General features: G+C 37.0%; 1 protein-coding gene and 1 pseudogene across 1 annotated transcript; both read left to right on the top strand.

Moving 5' to 3' along the window:
* The first annotated feature begins 8627 nt into the window (after positions 1–8627).
* LOC118855877 (olfactory receptor 14A2-like) lies at positions 8628–9542 on the top strand. The gene has a single exon (XM_036765911.1). It carries the CDS (start codon positions 8628–8630, stop codon positions 9540–9542), a length of 915 nt encoding a protein of 304 aa, XP_036621806.1.
* Positions 9543–17630: 8088 nt separating this feature from the next.
* On the top strand, positions 17631–18781 carry LOC118857766 (annotated as a pseudogene).
* Positions 18782–19449: the final 668 nt, after the last annotated feature.

Raw genomic sequence — 19449 nt, 5'->3', positions numbered from 1 at the left:
ATTTCAGCACAGAGCTTGGCACAAAGCAGTAAGTAGTTTAAATAGTACCTTAGGAAATATGAATAAACCCTCCAAACAACCTAGAAGGATCGTGCTCGGTAGAGAGACAGTTAGAGAAAGGACATATTGCTCTCCCAAGCCTCTGGACCCAGTGTTGAATCAGGTAGGAGTCACATTACCCAGGAAATAACAGTAAGAGGAAGAAAACTGTGAAGTCACCAGGAGCCAACATGGAATTTGGGGAGAGACCTGTTTGCAAAAAGAAATTGTTCCTTACCTCTTACCTCTGCAAGATGTGTGGAGTGTGAGGCCTTGACTGAGAATTAAAGGATAATAGAAGGTTCCATAAGGATCTGGAATTTTCAAGCTAGGATTCAGATAGACTAAGAAGTCTGACCCTGTGAAAGGGAAGGAGTGATATCAGGTAGAAGTTGAAGTTCCATGATGAATGGACTAAGGGCTGAAAAATACATATAGTGAAAAGAATCACAAATGGTGAGGTACTAGAGTAGAGGTCCCAAGAGAAACAACACTTCAGACCACCAGAGGATCCATGGAAGAGAGAATCAATAGCAAAGAGCAATGCTTAACAAAGACCAGCTAGAAACCAAGCCTTGGAGGTATACTAAGTAACTGAGTCAATAGAGGCCACTGAGAAGTCATGCTCACTGTTAGTTATCATTAATTTCTATGGACTTCGATATCATTCCCATTTTTCTTCTCTAGATGATAAATAAACCTGCCCATGTTTCCAGCCTTGCAAGCTGTATCCTAGAACAGGGGGTGGAGTGTGTTGGTAAGCAAAATGGGCTCCTTAGCACTTAGTTCAACAAGTGCCCTTGAAGAGTTTGGCTTTTGTTTGCTTTGAGCAATTCAGTGTATTTCATTGGGCCTTACTAGGTGCTAAGCCCCAGGCCCAAAACCCTATTAGGTGTGGAACCTATGTGGGTGTGGATAGGTGACTGGAGTAGGGGCGCAAGGTGGGGCTGGCTAAGGGGAGGTGTTAACTCCAGAGCCATGCCCTATTAGGTGTTAACCTAATCTATGTGGATGTGACCCTCCCAGGGTCCTAAGGGGAGGGGCCAAGTCAAGAACCAATCACCAGAGCCTAAGCTCTTGTCATTCAGATGATGTTTGATGATGTCTGGAGCCCTATAACAAGGGAGGACAGAGCCATTTGTGCAGGGCTCTCGAGATGGTGTTGAGACTCTGGGCAGCTGTAGCTAAGGAGCCCTCCAGCTTGTAAACCTGGATGCTGAGATTTTGTTGAACTCTGGTAACTATGTATTGGGATTTGAATCAGACAAGGTCTGTCTGTTGATGTTTGTAATTTGTTTGTATTTTATTCTAAAGTTTAGGGTGCTGGTTTTTTCCTCTGAACTAAGTGAATGATATTTATATGCTGAATTAAAGTAAGCTTGTCAACCCCTTCACCTTACTTTCCTTAGTTAAGCAGATCAAAAGAACCTGTGCTGTTGGCAGCTTTCTGGGTGCTGGCTGTGGGTGGATCTTACACCCCCACAGAAGCTGCTAGCCGGATTGTGGAAACACAAGCCTCTATGCATATTGGGAATGGTATATGGAGTCAGATATTAAAGTTCCCAGATTATTTGTGAGCCAATAAAGTGGCATCCGCTGAAGTGTGATCATCAGATTCTTTGCGTCAGGAGGGAGCTTCTGATAGCCATGGCTATGTATGTGCTTATTTGTTTCTGCGATAAACCCACAACACTGTCACTACTAAAAGCTTGGGAGTCTTTCTCATGGCTAATAGCCTCAGAGTGTTTCTGGCATCCATTATCTCTTACATCCTTCTCCAAAATAAATCATTTTACCATCGGCATTCCTTTAGGTCAATGCTGAGTTTAAGAGTATGAGAGAAAATACTTTATTTTAGGAGACATATGTTTATATCCAGCTTGTATACATATTAGTAAACAATTATAGATGCATAAAGTAGATGCATTTCTCTTTATTTTGGAAAGTAAGAAAGCAGAGGAAAAGAGAGGGTTGATATTAAAATCTAACCTCAACTCCTCTAAAGCTACTCAAGCACCCAGTTCTCTTTCATCCCATTCCCTCTCCTCAACATATCTGTGGACAGACATCTAGTTTTTTAAGTCAGGACTAATACCAAGCCAAAAGAACAGACAATTGTGGATAAATTGGGAGGCAGAGTAGCTTGGCTGGTGATTTCTCAGGGAACAGTAAGAGTAGGGAGCAAGGATCTGGGTTGATCTGTGGTTCCCACAGAAAACAGTTCCCTGAAGGGACAGATTTTCTGAGTAAATAATAATCAATTTCTTAATTAGGCTGGCTAATAATCAATAAATTAATGATCAGTGGTTTTCTCAGTAAGTTTAATATACTTTTGGAAAAGGGGTGTCCCTGATAGGTAAAATCAACCCAGATTGGCACACAACGAAGGGGTAGGCTAACCGTCTTCAGCTCCTCCTGCTGCCAACAAAGTTACTTCATGAGATTTAGCAACTCTAGCAATCTGGACAGAGGAATCCATCTATGCCCAGACCACTCTGGTTGATTTTCTCCTTCATTGCCCTAAACTCCAATGGAGGGGCACAAGGATACTGCCTCATTCCCTCAGGGCAAGAATTTGCCTAGATTAGATTTTATTTACACTTCAAACAGAAGTTAGGTCTCCTAGTTGGATAGGGCCCTGCCCAAGATCAAGGAGAATATACCCAAAGAATTAGGACAATCTCCTCTATCAGACATATCCTTCAGAGACTGCCTGACTAACCTATAGGGGCTGGTCCCTGAATGAGTAAATAAAAAGCCTGGAATCTAATTAACAATAGGCTGTAATATAATAGAAAACAATCATTTCTCTCAGACATAAGTAACTAAGAACCCCATTCAAACTAGAGTGGGCCCAATTGGAGAGGCCTGTTTTGTTTTAAGAAATTTGGATCTCTGCACCAGCCTACTACAGCATCAGGACTGGTACTCTGGCAGTCATAAGAGAATACATGTGATAATATATGTGAAAACACATTCAAACTGACATAATCTCTATAAATCTAATTTATCTTAAACATCCAGTTCAGCCACATTGTTACCATCAGCCCTACTGCCATTAATGTCAACTGATTGCTCAATGAAGCAACTCCCATCCCTAGGACCACTCAAAGCAAAACTATTTCTCTTAGCCACTACTCCACTCTATGTATTATCTTCCTCATTAGAATATAAGTTTCTTTAAGAACAGAGAATCTATCATTTTTTGCATCTAAATTCTGAGCATTCAGGATAGTGTCTGGCACACAATAAGGACTGAATAACTGCTTTTTGTTTCACCCATTGATTCATTCATTCATGGTACTCCTACTACTCTTATGCTGGAACTCCTCTCAGAAAGTGAAAAAAATCCTTCAAGTTGAGAGAGAAGTAAAACTATATGAATAGTTCCAGATAGAGTTCAACCCTTCATACTTGTGCCATTGATCCAGGTAGTAGCTGAAAGAAAAACTAATCTAAAAGAGACAATGGAAGGAAAGAATTTTACATGTATATCTACTGAGTTAGATGTCATAAAGTATAATTAAAATGACTGAAGAAAGATAGTAGTTAAGGCCACAATACAAATTCCAAGAGAAAAAAAGAAAAAGAAATGAACGGACTAAAATGTCTACATACAAATGCTCCAAAATTAGGCAACAACCAGGAAGAATAAAAAATAGTTCTTATTTCAAAGTGGAAAATTTCATCTCATATTAATAATTGAAATTTTATGACACAAATCCAATACTAGAATATGAATAAACAACTACATTATTCAAAGAATTTTATTTTAAAAAAATCAGAGAAATAAAAGGATTGGCACATGGAGGGATAGTTATGTTAATGTGAGAAAATCAAGGACCCCAAAAGAAGTATGGTTTAGAGCATCTAAGGAAAGACAAATGGAGAAAGCATTTTGTGTGAAAAATGTACTATGAATAATTCAACAAAAAGATAAAAGTAATAAGGAATTTAGGGAATTGACTAAAAAAATTGATACAGATGCTTCATATGGTATTCATGAGGGGACTTCACTTAGTAAAGCATCTGTAAGAGTTTTCTATCTCTGTCAAAAGAAATGAAATGGACAACATCATAACTCATTTCTATAAGGCAATATATGCCTATCATGTGCCAGGCACTGGGAATACAAAGACAACAAATGTGTCAACTAATCAAAGTATAAAAACTATCTCTTTCTTTTGACAAATGGATAAGTATAAGCAATAACAATTATGCATGGTATCCATAACAATCATTTTTCTGTGCAAATTTTCCTAACACTTACAAAGTATGCACTTTGTTCCTGGGATTATTTGTATCTACAGGAGTGGCCAATTACTTAATAATTTTCTATGGAACATGAATTTGGAGAATTTGGCAGGGAATAAAATGAATTTTAATTTAATCCAATGGCCACTGGGATATTTATGTTTTTTTATGAAAATGAGTTATAGGATCTAGGAGTTAATCTGAGAAAGGGAAGGGATATTGATTCCTAAATTATCCACAATCTCCCCAGGAGTCATACTAGTAAGTTGGCAATAGGTTCTGGAGCTTGAGCTATTCAGGGACTTAGGACCCATGACACAGAATGGCTGTAGTAACACTCTAGAGAACTCCAGTTCTATCATCCTCAGAGGATTTTCGAAAGGTAGAGGTCTTGTATTCCTAAAGGAAAATAAAATGATGCAATCATATGGCAAGTATTTCAACATCAGAAGAAGTGATTAGGGTTCTAAGAAACTTGAGTGTTCACAGATACTTTAAATACTACAACCAAAGTAAAAAAAGTATTAATCATACCTAAGAAGACACTAAGGCTTTGTACCCCAATATACTTGCAGTGAGTCTAGGAAATGGTGAAGTCATACTGGGACAAGGAATTAGAAGGGTCAGCAGAATTTTTTGTTACCTCTTCATGTAACAATTGGGTATATGAATTTCCTCCATTTTTGAAAAATCACTCCACCTCCACATAAGAATATTGGATAATGTATGGAGATCTTATGGTCTGACCCTTAAGCAATGAATTGAAGAAATAAATGGATTATAAGGTATGAAATTCCATTTTCTCTTGTGAAAATATATATGCATCAGTATCTTTATGGCTAAGATTATAAATAGTCTGCCATTGATCTGAAATGACCAGAAATATGAAAGATCATATGTGTAAATGTAGAGAGTATTTCTGACAACTTATATTGTGACTGTAAACAAGGTCTCAGGTATGAAAATAAGGGCAAAATGTAAGAGAAATTGGAGAGAAAGTGAAGAGGATTGCTTTAGAGATCTCCCTATTTCCAACTTACTCTCTTCTAAATTTTTGAACTTTCTCTTTTCTCCCCTTTAACAGTACAAATCCCTTATGCTGCTCCCTTGCTACCTGGTCATACTTCAGAGTTGGGTCCCCTCCCCCCAATTCCCACCCTACCCACTTGGGACTAACTTTATTCATGCTGTCTCCAGTTTCACAATTACACAGCCTTTCTCAATTCCTTCAAAACATTCATTCTAGAATCTTATCTCAACCAAGTGCAAAAAATAAAATATAAAGAAGCGCAATCCCACTTAGCTATCTTTAAAGAGATAGTAAAATTTCAGGTGGTACAAAACAATAAAATTAATCATTTCAGGAAGTTTGGAATTATATGATGGGGCACTATAACTTTCCAATTCCCCTTAAAGCCTTTGAATGAAAAATCACTTAAAGGCTGACTCTAATCAATTAACAAGTATTTGTCAAGTTCTTATTTTAGGCCTATCATTGTTCTAGGGATAGAAAGACAAATATCAAAATGATCCTTGTCTTCAAAGACCTTATAGACTATTTTAGTGAGGCAGGATATATACATGTAAATATAGAAAAATGAAGATCAAATAGCCTCAAGGGGATTTCAGGGGAAAAGGTGTGGAGTTGCTTAAATTGGGAAAGAGCTTAAAGAGCTATGCATTTTGTTGCAGGGATTAATTTTTTTTTGGCAGGGGTGGGCAATTACTTCATAATTCTCTATAAAACATGAATTTGGGGGGCTTTGGAGTGGAAGAAAAATGAATTTTAAATTTAATCTAATGGATACTAGGATATTTATGTTTTTATCAAAATGAGTCAAAGGTCTAGGATGATTAAATCCTAAAGTTTCACAAAACTCCGCAGGGATCATGCTAATAAGGTAATAATAAGTTCTGAATGATGGACTTTAAATGAGACTTGAAGAATTGGGAATTCCAGGCCATCAAACTAAGGGAAAAATGCATGCCAGGCAGTGCGAAGTCACAGAGCTGATATGCCATGTAAAAGGAGCACCAAGAAGGTATTTGGGGGTGGACTGTGGGGGCCTAGAGAAGAGTGGTGCACAATATGGTTGACAAGAAAATTGAGTCCTGATTCACCAAATATTGCCAAACAGAGTGGTTTATATTTGATCCTGGAAGTATTAGGGAACTACTGAGATTTAGTGAGCAGGGTAGTGCCATGCTCAGATTTGGCTTTAGAAAAGCCAGTTTGGAATCTGTGTGAAGAATATGTCGTAATGGGGACAGAAATGAAGTTGGGACCCCAATTAAGTGGTTATTGAAAGAGACTAGTGATAGGTAATCAGAGACTAACTAGGATGGTAGCTGACTAAATAGAAGAAACAGAGACAATGTGGATGATAGATAGAGATGTGTAGATAAAAAGCACAAGATGTGGAAACTTATTGGATGTCTATGTAGGTGAGAGTGAGGTAACAAGAATATCAGTAAAGTTCCAAGTTTGAGTGGTATAAAGAATGAATGCCATCTTGATAGAAGTATACTTAATAGAAGCAGAGGGCTCTTTTGGGATAGGGGACGGGAAAGGGGAAGGTAGTACAGAAAATAATTTCTTTATGGACGTGTTGAATTTGAGCTATCCATAGGACATCTACTTTCAAGTATCAAAAAGGCAGTTGATGATTCAGCACTGGTGCTCACGAAAGAAACTAAGTCAGAAATATTGATGTTGGTTATATATAGATGTTGGACCATCATTACTGGTCATCATAGAGAAGATTAATAAACTCACGTTAACTGATAAGATCACAAAGAGAAAGGATAGAGAGAGCATAAAAGAGAGACTCAAATAAAACCTTGGCATCAACCCACAATTAGAAAATGTATTGAGAAGATCACCTAGCAAGAAAAAATACAAATGTGTCACAAGTAGAAAGAGAACCAAGAGAGGGCATAGTCAGGAAAACCCAGAGAAGAAAGACTAGGAGAAGAAAATGTTAGTTTCAAATACTGCACAGAGGTAAATAGAATGAGTACTAAGGAGCTACCATCAGATCTATCAATTGATAAATTATCATTGACTTAGGAAAGCATAGTTTCAGGTGACTAATGAGGTCATAAAGCAGATGACAGAGGGTTTAGAAAATGTTAGCATACAAGTGGTGAAGTCCAAAGTGTAGACAGAATTTTTCTAGGACTTAATCTGAGAAAGGGAAGGGATATATGGGAAGATAGCATGTTGAGGATTATCAGATCTGATTACAGCATAAAAGGAGAGAAAGAGATGCATACATGTGTGTGTCTGTATACAATAATAGCTAACATTTATATAGCTACTTACTGCATGCCAGACACTATGCTAAGAGCTTTAACATTATTATACCATTATTGGCAGGGGTGGGCAATAACACAACAACCCTGAGAGGTTCTAAGGGGAAGCATAAAATTAAATGGCCCAGGTTGGTGTCAAATCCACTGCTTTTCTTTGGGGTAATGAGGCTGTCTATATGACAGCGTCTTGGTTGGGTTAGCCATCCTGGGCTGTGGACATCATCTATAATTGTTAGAAAATCTTCATCACTATTATTCTTGAGAAAATGAGAAGAAAGCCATTTGTTTGTGAAAAGTCCAGGTTTGCCTCAGTGCAGGAAACTGGAGGAGCTTTCAATTCATCCTTGGAATCAGAAGCCCATGTTAGCACTCAAGTTCTGACATATCTTGTATAACTACTAGAAAGTCACAAAACTTCTCTGAGTGTTAAGTATCTTATGTTCAAATTGGCAATGATACTATTTGAAAAATCTAACTCAAAAGGTACTTGTAATAAAAAGTTGTTCTAATCCTTAAAAATCATACAATTTAGAGAAGTATTACTACTATTGTCATATTTTTAAAGGTAAAGATAGTATCCCTAGAAGCATAGATCCTTGGGAATGTAGAGGAGCCCTTAAAATTAGTTACTTAAGAAGTTCTTAACCCGTTTTGTGTCTTGGGCCCCTTCTGGTAAAGCCAATGAACCCATGTTCAGAATAAAATCTTTAAAAGCATGAAATAAAATTAACAGATTCCAAAAGAAACCATCTCTGTTCAAGTAGTTTATTTTTATTTCAATAGTTACTAAAATTTGTTTTTTTAATCTAAATTAATGTACCTAAGGTTAAGGTATTTATATAGTTTCATCTACTCATTTAGCAAATTACCAAACTAAAGTGGACAAAGGGACTCTGATTTACGTAAGATCATAGTGTAGGTCTGAACCAAGATGTCATGATACTCAGGACACTGAGTGTTCTCATCATTTGATAGCTGCTTCTTTTCTTTGTGCAGACAGTCAAGAGAACTCCAAGAGGATGGCCAATCTCACCATGGTGACAGAATTTCTCCTCATGGGCTTTTCCAATATTTGGGAGCTTCAGGTCTTACATGCCATGTTCTTCTTGCTAATCTACCTAATGGCTCTGATGGGGAACCTGCTCATCTTCACCCTCATCTCTCTTGATGAGCATCTTCACTCCCCCATGTACTTTTTCCTGAAGAACTTGTCCTTTTTAGATTTTTGCCTAATTTCTACCACAGTCCCTAAATCCATTGCAAATTCCCTCAGCCACAGCCATTACATCTCTCTGTTGGAGTGTATATTACAGCTTTTTTTAGTTATTTTCTTTGCATCATCAGAGCTTTTTCTCCTAACAGTGATGTCCTATGACCGTTACGCGGCCATCTGCCAGCCCCTAAACTATGAAGTCATCATGAACAAAGGGGCTTGTGTAAAGATGGCAGCTGCTTCCTGGCTCACTGGAGGTTTGTTTGGGGTCCTATACACAGTTAGTACATTCATTTTGCCTTTCTGTAGCTCTAATGAGATACATCAGTTCTTCTGTGATGTCCCATCCTTACTCAGAATCTCTTGCTCTGATACACATATTGCACTTGATGTCACTACAGCTATTGGGTTCAGTTTAGGGATTCTCTGCTGCATTTCCATTACTATCTCTTATGGTCCTATTTTTTCAACTGTGCTGAAGATTCCAACTGCAGAGGGTCGGTCAAAAGCCTTTTCCACTTGCCTACCCCACCTCTTTGTGCTCATGCTGTTTATTACAACTGCAGCCATGTCTTATCTAAGCCCACCTTTGGACTCTGACTCGGTTCTGGATCTATTGTTGTCTGTGTTCTATATAGTGGTGCCTCCAACCCTGAACCCTATCATCTATTGCCTGAGGAACAAGGATGTGAAGACTTCCCTAAAGAAGCTCGTAGCCTGAAAACATTCTTCAAAGGGGTTTACCCCAAAGGCTTTTCCATGATAATATGCACACTGTTTTACTATTATTTTTATTTACTTTACTTTTAATTGGTGAAATAAAACAAGCATTTCCATAACATAGTAGAGTAAAAAAAAGAGATGATTGCATATGAAACTGCAAATCTATTATGTACAACTTGCTATTCCTTTTAAATATATTGTTATCATGTAAATTTCTTTTTCCTTCCTATTTTTCTTGCCTCCCCCACCCTGAACATGACTATTAGACACAAATATGTCTGTGTATCTGTGTAAAAGTATTCTATACATACCTCTATTCATCAGTTCTTTCTTTGAATGCAGGTAGTGGCTTCCTTTATAGGTCCTTTGTGGTTAATTTCAATATTTATAATAGCCAAAATTAGTTATTCATTCAAAGTTGTTGTTAAAATGCTATTGCTGTTACTCTGCACACTATTCACTTGATTCTGCTCATTTTGCTCTTCATTATTTCACATATTTCTTAAATCATTTTTATGGCACAGTAGTATTGCATCATGATCATATGCCACAACTTCTTTAACCATTCCCAAACTGACAGAGCATCCCTGCAATTTCCAGTTCTTGCCCACCACAAAGAGAGTTGCCATAAATATTTTAGAACATAGAGCTTCTTTTCCTTTTTCCTTAATCATCTTTGGAAACAAACCTAGTAGTGGTATTACTGGGTCAAGGGGTATAGGTAGTTTAATAACTCTTTAGGCATAATTCCAATTTACTCTACAACATGGTTGAATCAGTTCACAGTTCCACCAGCAGTGAATTAGTGTCCCAATTTTTTGACATCCTCTCCAACATTTGTCATTTTTCCCTTCAATCACTTTAGCCTTTCTGATAGGGTTAAAATGTCTCAAGGTAGTTTTAATTTGCATTTCTTTAATCAGTAATGATTTAGAGATTTTTTATATGACTATAAATTGTTTTGATTTCTTCATTGGAAAACTGCCTGTTGATATACTTTAACTACTTATCAGTTCGGGAGTGACTCATATTCTTATAAAGTTCCTCATATATTTGAGATATGAGACCTTTACCTAAGAAACTGTCTATAAAAATTTTTGTCCCAATTCTCTGCTTTCCTTCTGATCTGATGACATTTGGTTTATTTGTACAAATTTTAATTTAATGCAATCAACATCATCTACTTTTCATCTTACTTTGCTCTCTGTTTCTTGTTTATTCAAAAATCATTCATCTATCCATAAGTCTGATGAGTAATATGTTCCATATTCTTCAAATGTTCCTGTAACATCTCTATATCTATGTCATGTATCCATTTTGACCTTATCTTGATAAGTGGTATAAGATACTGGTGCCTGGTTTCTGCCATACTGCTTTCCAGTTTGTCCAACAATTTTTTAGCAAATAATGAATTTTTCCTAAAAACATGTGTTTAAACTTGTCAAATACAAGGTTACTGTATTCATTTGCTACTGTACATCATTTGTCTACTCTGTTCCACTGATCTGCCTTTCAATGTTTTAGTGAACACCAAATAGTTTTCACAATAATTGCCTTATAGTGTAGTTTAAGAGCTGATACTACTAAACCCACTTTCTTTGCATTTTTTATTATTTCCTTTGATGTTCTTGATTTTTTGTTCTTCCGAATGAATTTTGTCATTTTTCTCTAATTCAGTAAAATATTTTTGGTAATTTATTTGGGATGGGATTGAATATATAAATTAGTTCCGATAAAATTTTTATTTTTATTATATTGGCCCTGCCTAACCATGAACAATTAACATTTTTTTCTAATTATTTAAATCTTATTTTATTTGCAAAAAAGTTTTTTTTTATAATTTTGTTTATGTAGTTCCTGGGTTTGTTTTGGCACATATATGTCAAGGTGTTTTATCCACATTCTATACATACACATGTTTTGGGAATAAAGAAAGGAAAAAAAGGAAGGAAGAAAAAGGAAATGAAGAAAGGTCAATAGTTCCTGTTATATGCTTAGTGAATTGAATTCTTTATTTGTCTGTGTCAAGGTGACTAATTATAAAATGTTGCCTCTTATATGACCTATAGATTGTTAATAAATTATTTTCAAAGTATACATACATTCACATAAGTAACCAAAATTATAACAAAATTGTACATTTCTATAGGCCTTTGTATTTTTGGAAGGGCTTCAACAAATTAACATTTTATCCCTATACTAACCATAAAAAATGCTATTTTCCTATTAAGGAAAGTGGATCTCCCAAAGGCTAAGTGCCTTATTCAAGCACACACAATAAGAGTAATGACTAGAGAACATGCTTTCTGTTTCAAAGTCAATTTTTCCCCAGTAAATCATATCATGAAGACAAGTGTTAGATAAAAATCTCTAGATGGGCTTTTGCTTCTTTGGCCCAGATTGGAGGTAATGCCCAGTTAGGAATCTCTACCAATGTAGTCTCAGAAAATTAATTTGGGAGGTGAGGGCTTAAGTGACTTGCCTAGGATCACATAATTAGTATCTGTTAAAAATAGGACTTGAAACAATGTCTTCTTGATATCAAAACCAGCTCCCTATTTGCTTCACAACTCCACCTCAAAAGTAAACTTAATGTATGGATCTGCAAATAAATTATATCATGTGAAACAATATTATTTTCATAAGGTAGCAAACTACTGATTGTATTTCAACAGTTAAAACAATTAGAAAGCCAGAGACACTTAAGGATGTCAGACCCCTTTTGATCCGGTCTCTATCTGAACCAGATTTCTATTTCAAACATCTACAACAAGTAGTATATGCATAGACACAGACACACAGACACACACACACACACACACACACTTTTAAATACGTTTCTAGATAATGAGGGCTACTTGCTGAAACATGAATGTTCCTGAAATCAAACAATAAATCCTTCTTGATCATCTTGTCCTTGTGGCTAGGAAGTTGTGTTCAATATGACTAGATACAAAGACAGGAGGAGCCACCCTCTCTGTGGTTTTTAAGAGCAGTAAGCAAAAAGCCTCCACCTCCCTTATAGGCCCTTCCCTTTTGGAAAACTTTGGCAGATTTTAATTTCCCTTGAACTTCCTGCAAAGTTGAGGAGCTAATGGAGATATCTTTTTCCTCCCCATGCCATACCTAGAAGAAAGCTGGTGGAAATTCATGCTCTCCTATGCCAGCACATGACAGCAAAACCATGCACTTGCATAGGAGAATGAATCCCCACCAGTTTTCTTCTGTCTTGCTCTTTTTTATCATGAGCACAAAATATTAACTAGCAAGCCTGAGCAAAGGATGCTTTCTGCCTAGGGGATAACCTTGAGTACCAGCCAACTAAAAGGAGGAGAGCTCCTGAAAAAAGATGACCACTAGGTTCTTTCTTAAGTCAAGAAAGCCTAAGTCATGTCATGAGTGGCTTAATGATGTTGACCTCAAGAGTTGCTAACATCCAATGTAAACATGAAATGTCTGTTCAACAATTACACAAAGGGACTTTTCCTTTGTAAAAAGAGTATAATGATTGTAATTTATCTGAGATGTTTATGGGAGGGATTATATTTTTCTTTGTAAGCATGTTTGAGCTCCTCTCTGTCTTAAGCATCTTCTGTGGTAAAGAAAATAAATGAGCATACTATACCTGATATCTATATCATTCAATCAATACCTTTTCTAGAAGGCATCCTGTTAGTCACATTTTGGAAGTTACATCTAAATTATACATGAGCAATTTCTCTAGAGTTTTACTATGAAATGAGGACAGCAAACCAAAGGAAAAGAAACCTGGTCCAATGTCCCCAGTTCAAATCTTAGTCCATTTGAGTCAAGAGTCAGAAACTAGGTGAAAAGCATTTCCCACCCTAAGTGAGGGTTGTATCACCATTTTAGATAGATAGATAGATAGATAGATAGAAAGACAGAAAGACAGACAGACAGACAGATAGACAGATAGATAGATAGATAGATAGATAGATAGATAGATAGATAGATAGACAGACAGATATATACCAATGGCATTGTGGATAGGTCACTGGGATAGAGTCAAATGCTGTCTCAGGCTCTCACAGCCTTCCTTTAAGTCCCAAATGAAATCCCATCTTTTACTGCAAGTCTTCCTCAATCCATCTTTATTCCAATGCCTTCCTTCTGTTATTTCCTGTTTATCCTCTATGTAGATTGTTTTCTTTTCTTTTTTTAATCAGATTTTTTATTTTTAGTTTACGACACTTAGTTTTACACGTTCTTCAGTTTCAAATTTTCTTCCCTTCCCTTTCCTTCCCCCTTCCCTCCCCGAGATGGCATGCAGTCCTATATAGATTCTACATAAACCTTCACATTAAACTTATTTACACAATAGTCAGGTTGCGAAGAAGAATTATGACAAATGGAATGAATCATGGGAGAGAAGAAACAAAACCAAAAAAAAGGAAAATAAAAGAGAGCAAATAGTTTGCCTCAACCTGCATTCAGACTCCACAGTTCTTTCTGTGAATATAGATAGCTTTTTCCATCATGAGTCCTTTGGAGCTGTCTTTGAGCCTTGTATTGCTGAGGAGAGCCAAGTCTATCAAAGTCAGTCATCACAGAATCAATGTCTGGGGTTGTGTATAATGTTCTCCTTGTTCTGCTCTTCTCACTCAGCATCAGATCATGTAGGTCTTTCCAGGTTATTATGAAGTCCATATCTTCCCCATTTCTTATAGCACAATAGTATTCCATTGTATTCATATACCACAACTTGCTCAGCCATTCCCCAATTGATGGGCATTCCCTTGATTTCCAATTCTTTGCCACCACAACAAGAGCAGCTATAAATATTTTTGTACATACAGGTCCCTTTCCCATTTGTGTGATCCCTTTGGGATATATCCCTAGGAGTGGTATTGCTGGGTCAAAGGGTATGCACATTTTTATAGCCCTTTGGGCATAGTTCCAAATTGCTCTCCAAAATGGCTGGATCAGCTCACAACTCCACCAACAATGTATTAATGTTCCAATTTTCCCACATCCTCTCCTACATTTACCAGTTTCCTGTTTTGTCATGTTAGCCAATCTGACGGGAGATATGTGGTACCTAAGAGTTGTTTTGATTTGCATTTCTCTAGTCAATAGTGATTTAGAGCATTTTTTCATATACCTATAGATATCTTTAATTTCTTCCTGTGAAAACTGCCTGCTCATATACTTTGACCACTTATCAATTGGAGAATGACTTGTATTCCTGTAAAATTCACTCTATTCCCTGTATATTTTGGATATGAGGCCTTTCTCAGAGACATTAGTTATAAAGATTTTCTCCCAATTTTCTGCTTCCCTCCTAATCTTTGTTGCATTAACTTTGTTTATACAAAATCTTCTCAGTTTACCATAATCAAAATTATCCATTTTGCACTTTATAGTGCTCTCTATCTCTTGTTGGGTCATGAATTCTTCCCTTTCCCATAAATATGACAGATAAACTATTCTTTGCTATCCCAAATTGCTTATAATATCAGCCTTTATTCCTAAGTCATGTGCTCATTTTGACTATATTTTGGTATATAGTGTAAGATATGGGTCTATGCCCAGTTTCTGCCATACTATTTTCCAATTTTCCCAGCAGTTTTTGTAAAATAGTGAATTCTTAACCCAGAAGCTGGATTCTTTGGGTTTATCAAAGAGTAGATTGCTATATTCATTGACTACTGCATCTTGTCTACCAAACCTATTCTGTTGATCCACCACTTAGTCAATAGTAAGTACTTTTGATGACTTCTGCTTTATAATACTGTTTAATATCTGGTATGGCTAGGCTACCTTCCCTAGCCTTTCTTTTCATTAATTCCCTTGATATTCTGGACCTTTTGTTCTTCCAGATCAATTGTCGTTATTTTATCCAGCTCTGTAAAGTAATTTTTGCTAGTTTGATTGGTATGGTACTGAACAAGTAAATTAATTTAGGGAAAATTGTCTTTTTTATTATGTTAGCTCAGCCTAACCACAAGCAACTGATGTTTTCCATTTATTTAGATCTGACTTTATTTGTGTGAAAAGTGTTTTGTAATTGTGTTCACATAGGCCCTGGGTTTGTCTTGGCAGGTAGACTCCCCAATATTTTATAGTGTCTACAATAACTTTAAATGAAATTTCTCTTTCTATCTCTCACTGTTGGGCTTTGTTAGTAATATATAGGAATGCCAAGTGTTTATGTGGATTTATTTTATATGCCTAGAGAAGCTCATCAGCATTGTACATTAATTTCATGACAGCATGTTTGCCCAGATTCTGGATAATGGACAATGCACTCATGCCTTTCCAGTCACCAATGGAGTGAAACAGGGCTGTGTGCTTGCTCCAAAGCTTTTTAGCATGATGTTTCCAGCCATGTTGTTAAATGCTTTCAGTGAGAATGAATATGGCATCAAGGTCAGCTACCTCACTAATGGTAAATTCTTCAATTTCAAGAGGATACAAGCCAAGACCAAAGTGGAGGGAGTATTGGTGCATGATTTTCTGTTTTCAGATGATTATGCATTCAATGCAGCCTTGGAAGCTGAGATGCAATCAAGCATGGATCAATTCTGTGCTGCTTGTGCTACGTTTGGCTTGACAATTAACACCAAGAAGACACAGGTGCTCCATCAGCCACCACACACCATCCATATGTAGAACCATAAGTTACAGCAAATGGAGTTTTGAATCCTGTGGATAAGTTAACTTACCTTGGTAGTGCACTTTCCAGGGGTGCACACGTTGATAATGAATTTGATACACGCATTGCCAGAGCTAGTTCAGTGTTTAGGAGGCTCCAAAGGAAAACATGGGAGAAAAGAGGTATTAGACTGACTACCAAACTGAAGGTCTACAGAGCCATGGTGCTGACCTCATTGTTGTATGCCTGTGAAATCTGGACAGCCTACCGATGCCATGCCAGGAAACTGAATCACTTCATTTGAATTATCTTAGGAATATTCTGAAGATCACCTGCCAGGATAAGGTACCAGACACTGAGGTCCTTACTCAAACTAAACTGCCAAGTATTCAAATTCTGCTTCAGAGAGAGCAACTCTGATGGACTGGCAATATTTTTTGAATGCAAAACATATGCTTGCCAAAAAGACTATTTTATGGAGAACTCACACAGGGCAAGCATTCACATGGTGGTCAGAAGAAGCAATATAAGGACACTCTCAAGGTCTTTCTCAAGAACTTTGGAATTGATTGGGTGTGTGTGAGACATTGGCACAGAACTGCTCAGTATGGGATTCCCACATCAGAGAAGGTGCTGTGCTCTATGAGCAAAGCAGAATTGAAACAGTACAAAGGAAATGCAGGATGCACAAGCTTGGAGCATCCGCACCAAATGTTCACATGGACTACTGGTGTCCAACCTGTCGTAGAGTATTCTGAGCTGGTATCAGCCTGATCAGCCACAGTTGGACACACTGAATCTTAACTCAAGCATAGTGATGTCATTTTGGTACTCTTTGAGAACAAAAGACAACAACTAACCAACGACCTATCCTCTAAAATGGGGAGATGACAAATATATCCCCACTGACCCCTATTATCTGAACCAGTGGTCAAAGAGGGACTCTAATGAGACAGAAAGACCAGAGTATTTCTTTTACATCTGATCATCTTAAAAGAGGATGGAAAGAACAGGGAAGAAAAGGAGGATGAACAGGATGGAAATAACAACAAAGCTTAAGTAAAATTATGCTCAAGGTACATAGACATGTAAACAAATAAGCAAATGGATGTGGAGAACAGCTGGCACTTCAACATGAGAGGGAAAAGGAGGAGAGGAGAAGGAGAGAGCAGAGCAGGAGGAGGCAGAGGGAGAAGAGACAGAGACAAGGAGAGAGACAGATGACAGAGAGACAGATGAGAGAGAGAGAGAGAGAGAGAGAGAGAAAATTAGTGTAGAAATGCATCTGAGGTGGTGCCTAACAATTAGAGAATAACTGAACAAGGCATGGATTACAAATGTGATGATCTCACGTGGAGTCCCTGGAACTGAAGTAGAAGAGACTCTCCTGTTCTCCCTGCTACTGCCACCACTGCCTCTGCTGCCATCTGTGCCCATTTGGCCTTGGACTCAGAGTCTCCAGCACATTGAATGGCTATAGAGGATTACACAAAAATAGAGAAAACAGGGAAAGGTACCTATGGTGCTGTATACAAGGGTCTGCATAAACTAAAGATCAGATGGTAGTCATGAATAAAATCAGGTTACAGAGGGAGGAGAAAGATATTCTAAGTCATGCAATTCAAGAAATTTTGCTCTTGAAGGAACTTCACCTTAACATTGCCAGCTTCCAAGATGTGAGATGTGAGACCATACTTCTTTTTTTATTCCTTTCCATGTATCTCAAGAAATAATTGGATTCTATCTCTCCTAGGGAGCACATGGATTCTTCATTTGTTAAAAATTATGTGTACTAAATCTTACAACATACTGCCTTTTGTTACTCATGAAGAGTTCCTCGCATACATTTGAAACCTCAAAATCTGTTAATAAATGATAAATGAGTAATTAAGCTAGCTGACTTTGGACTTGCATGGACCTTTGAAATACCTATAAGGGTATTTACACATGAGGTAGTAACACTGTGGTACAAATCCCCAGAGGTATTACTAGGGTCTGCTAGATATTCTAATCCAGAAGATATTTGGAGTACAGGAAGCTAGGCACCCTAGAAGATAGAGTGCTTGGCCTGAAGTCAGGAAGACTCATCTTCCTGAATTCAAATCTGGCCTCAGATACTTACAAGCAATGTGACCATGGGAAAATCAATTAACCCTGTTTGCCTCAGGTTTGTCATCTGTAAAATGAGGTGGAGAAGGAAATGGTAAACCACTCTAGTATCTTTGCCAAGAAAACCCCAAATGGGGTCAAAAACAATCATACACTACTGAAATGACTGAACAACAATAACACTATTTACTGAATTAGCAAACAAAAAGCCACTTTTCCATGGTGATTCTGAAATTGATTAGTTCCTCAGAATCTTCAGGGCTTTCCAAACTCCCAAAGAAGCAAAGCCAGAAATTGAATCAATATAAAATTATAAGAATACATCCCCCAATTGAAAACCAGGAAGAGAAGACAGACTTCACCTGGATGACATGGCATATGCTTGCTCTCTTAAATATTGTTTCTCAACAAATTTCAGGGAAAACCATCCATATATTAATCAATGGGATAGATTAAGAAAGTCTAGTTGTCCAGCCAAACATTTCAAGGAATTTCATATCAAGAATGAATAGTCTTCTACTGTTCAACTCTGCCAACATTTGTTTTTGTATCTGTGTTTCCTTGTGGTAAAATTCCTCCTGTTTTTCAATAGCATTTCTCAAAAACTGTAAATATCATTACAATGGATAATGTAAAGTTGGTCAACACAGCCATTTTGTTTTCTACAAATAAAACACAAAAAATTCATCATTGATGTGCTAGACTTGAGGGAAATCAGAGTTGATTTTAAAATAATATTCCTCTAGAGTTTTTGCATGTTTGTAAGATCACGTAGCAACATAAATCAGATTCAAATTTTATTATGTTGCAATCCAATTGCCTAAAACAATGTGAAATTTCAAATCACCACAGCATCAAAATGAACCATGGTGAAGAGAAAATAGGTATATAGCATTTCAAATGATGTACCCAATTAAAAGTCTAATATGCACTAATTAAATTCAGATAATTCATGTATTATGATATAACATGCACACATATGCAGCTTTGCAATGGTTTTCTCAGAATAGGAGAAATGATATGAGCTCGGCAGTGTGCCTCATTGCTTTACAAACCTGGACAGCAGGCAGTGCTAAAGTTTCACAAGTAAGTTTTGTAGCTAAAGCAATGGCTACCCATATGAGAGGAACATGTAGCTAATTCATGAATTATCCTGTTGACAATTTTAGCTACAAAATTA

Source organism: Trichosurus vulpecula, chromosome 7, assembly GCF_011100635.1.
Source record: "Trichosurus vulpecula isolate mTriVul1 chromosome 7, mTriVul1.pri, whole genome shotgun sequence".
Taxonomy (NCBI): Eukaryota; Metazoa; Chordata; class Mammalia; order Diprotodontia; family Phalangeridae; genus Trichosurus; species Trichosurus vulpecula.
Note: the sequence above shows the minus strand (reverse complement) of the source record. Positions and strands in the feature narration are given on the sequence as shown.

Excerpts from the sequence above, each read along its gene's own strand:
- LOC118855877 (XM_036765911.1), top strand. The coding sequence starts at position 8,628 with ATGGCCAATCTCACCATGGTGACAGAATTTCTCCTCATGGGCTTTTCC.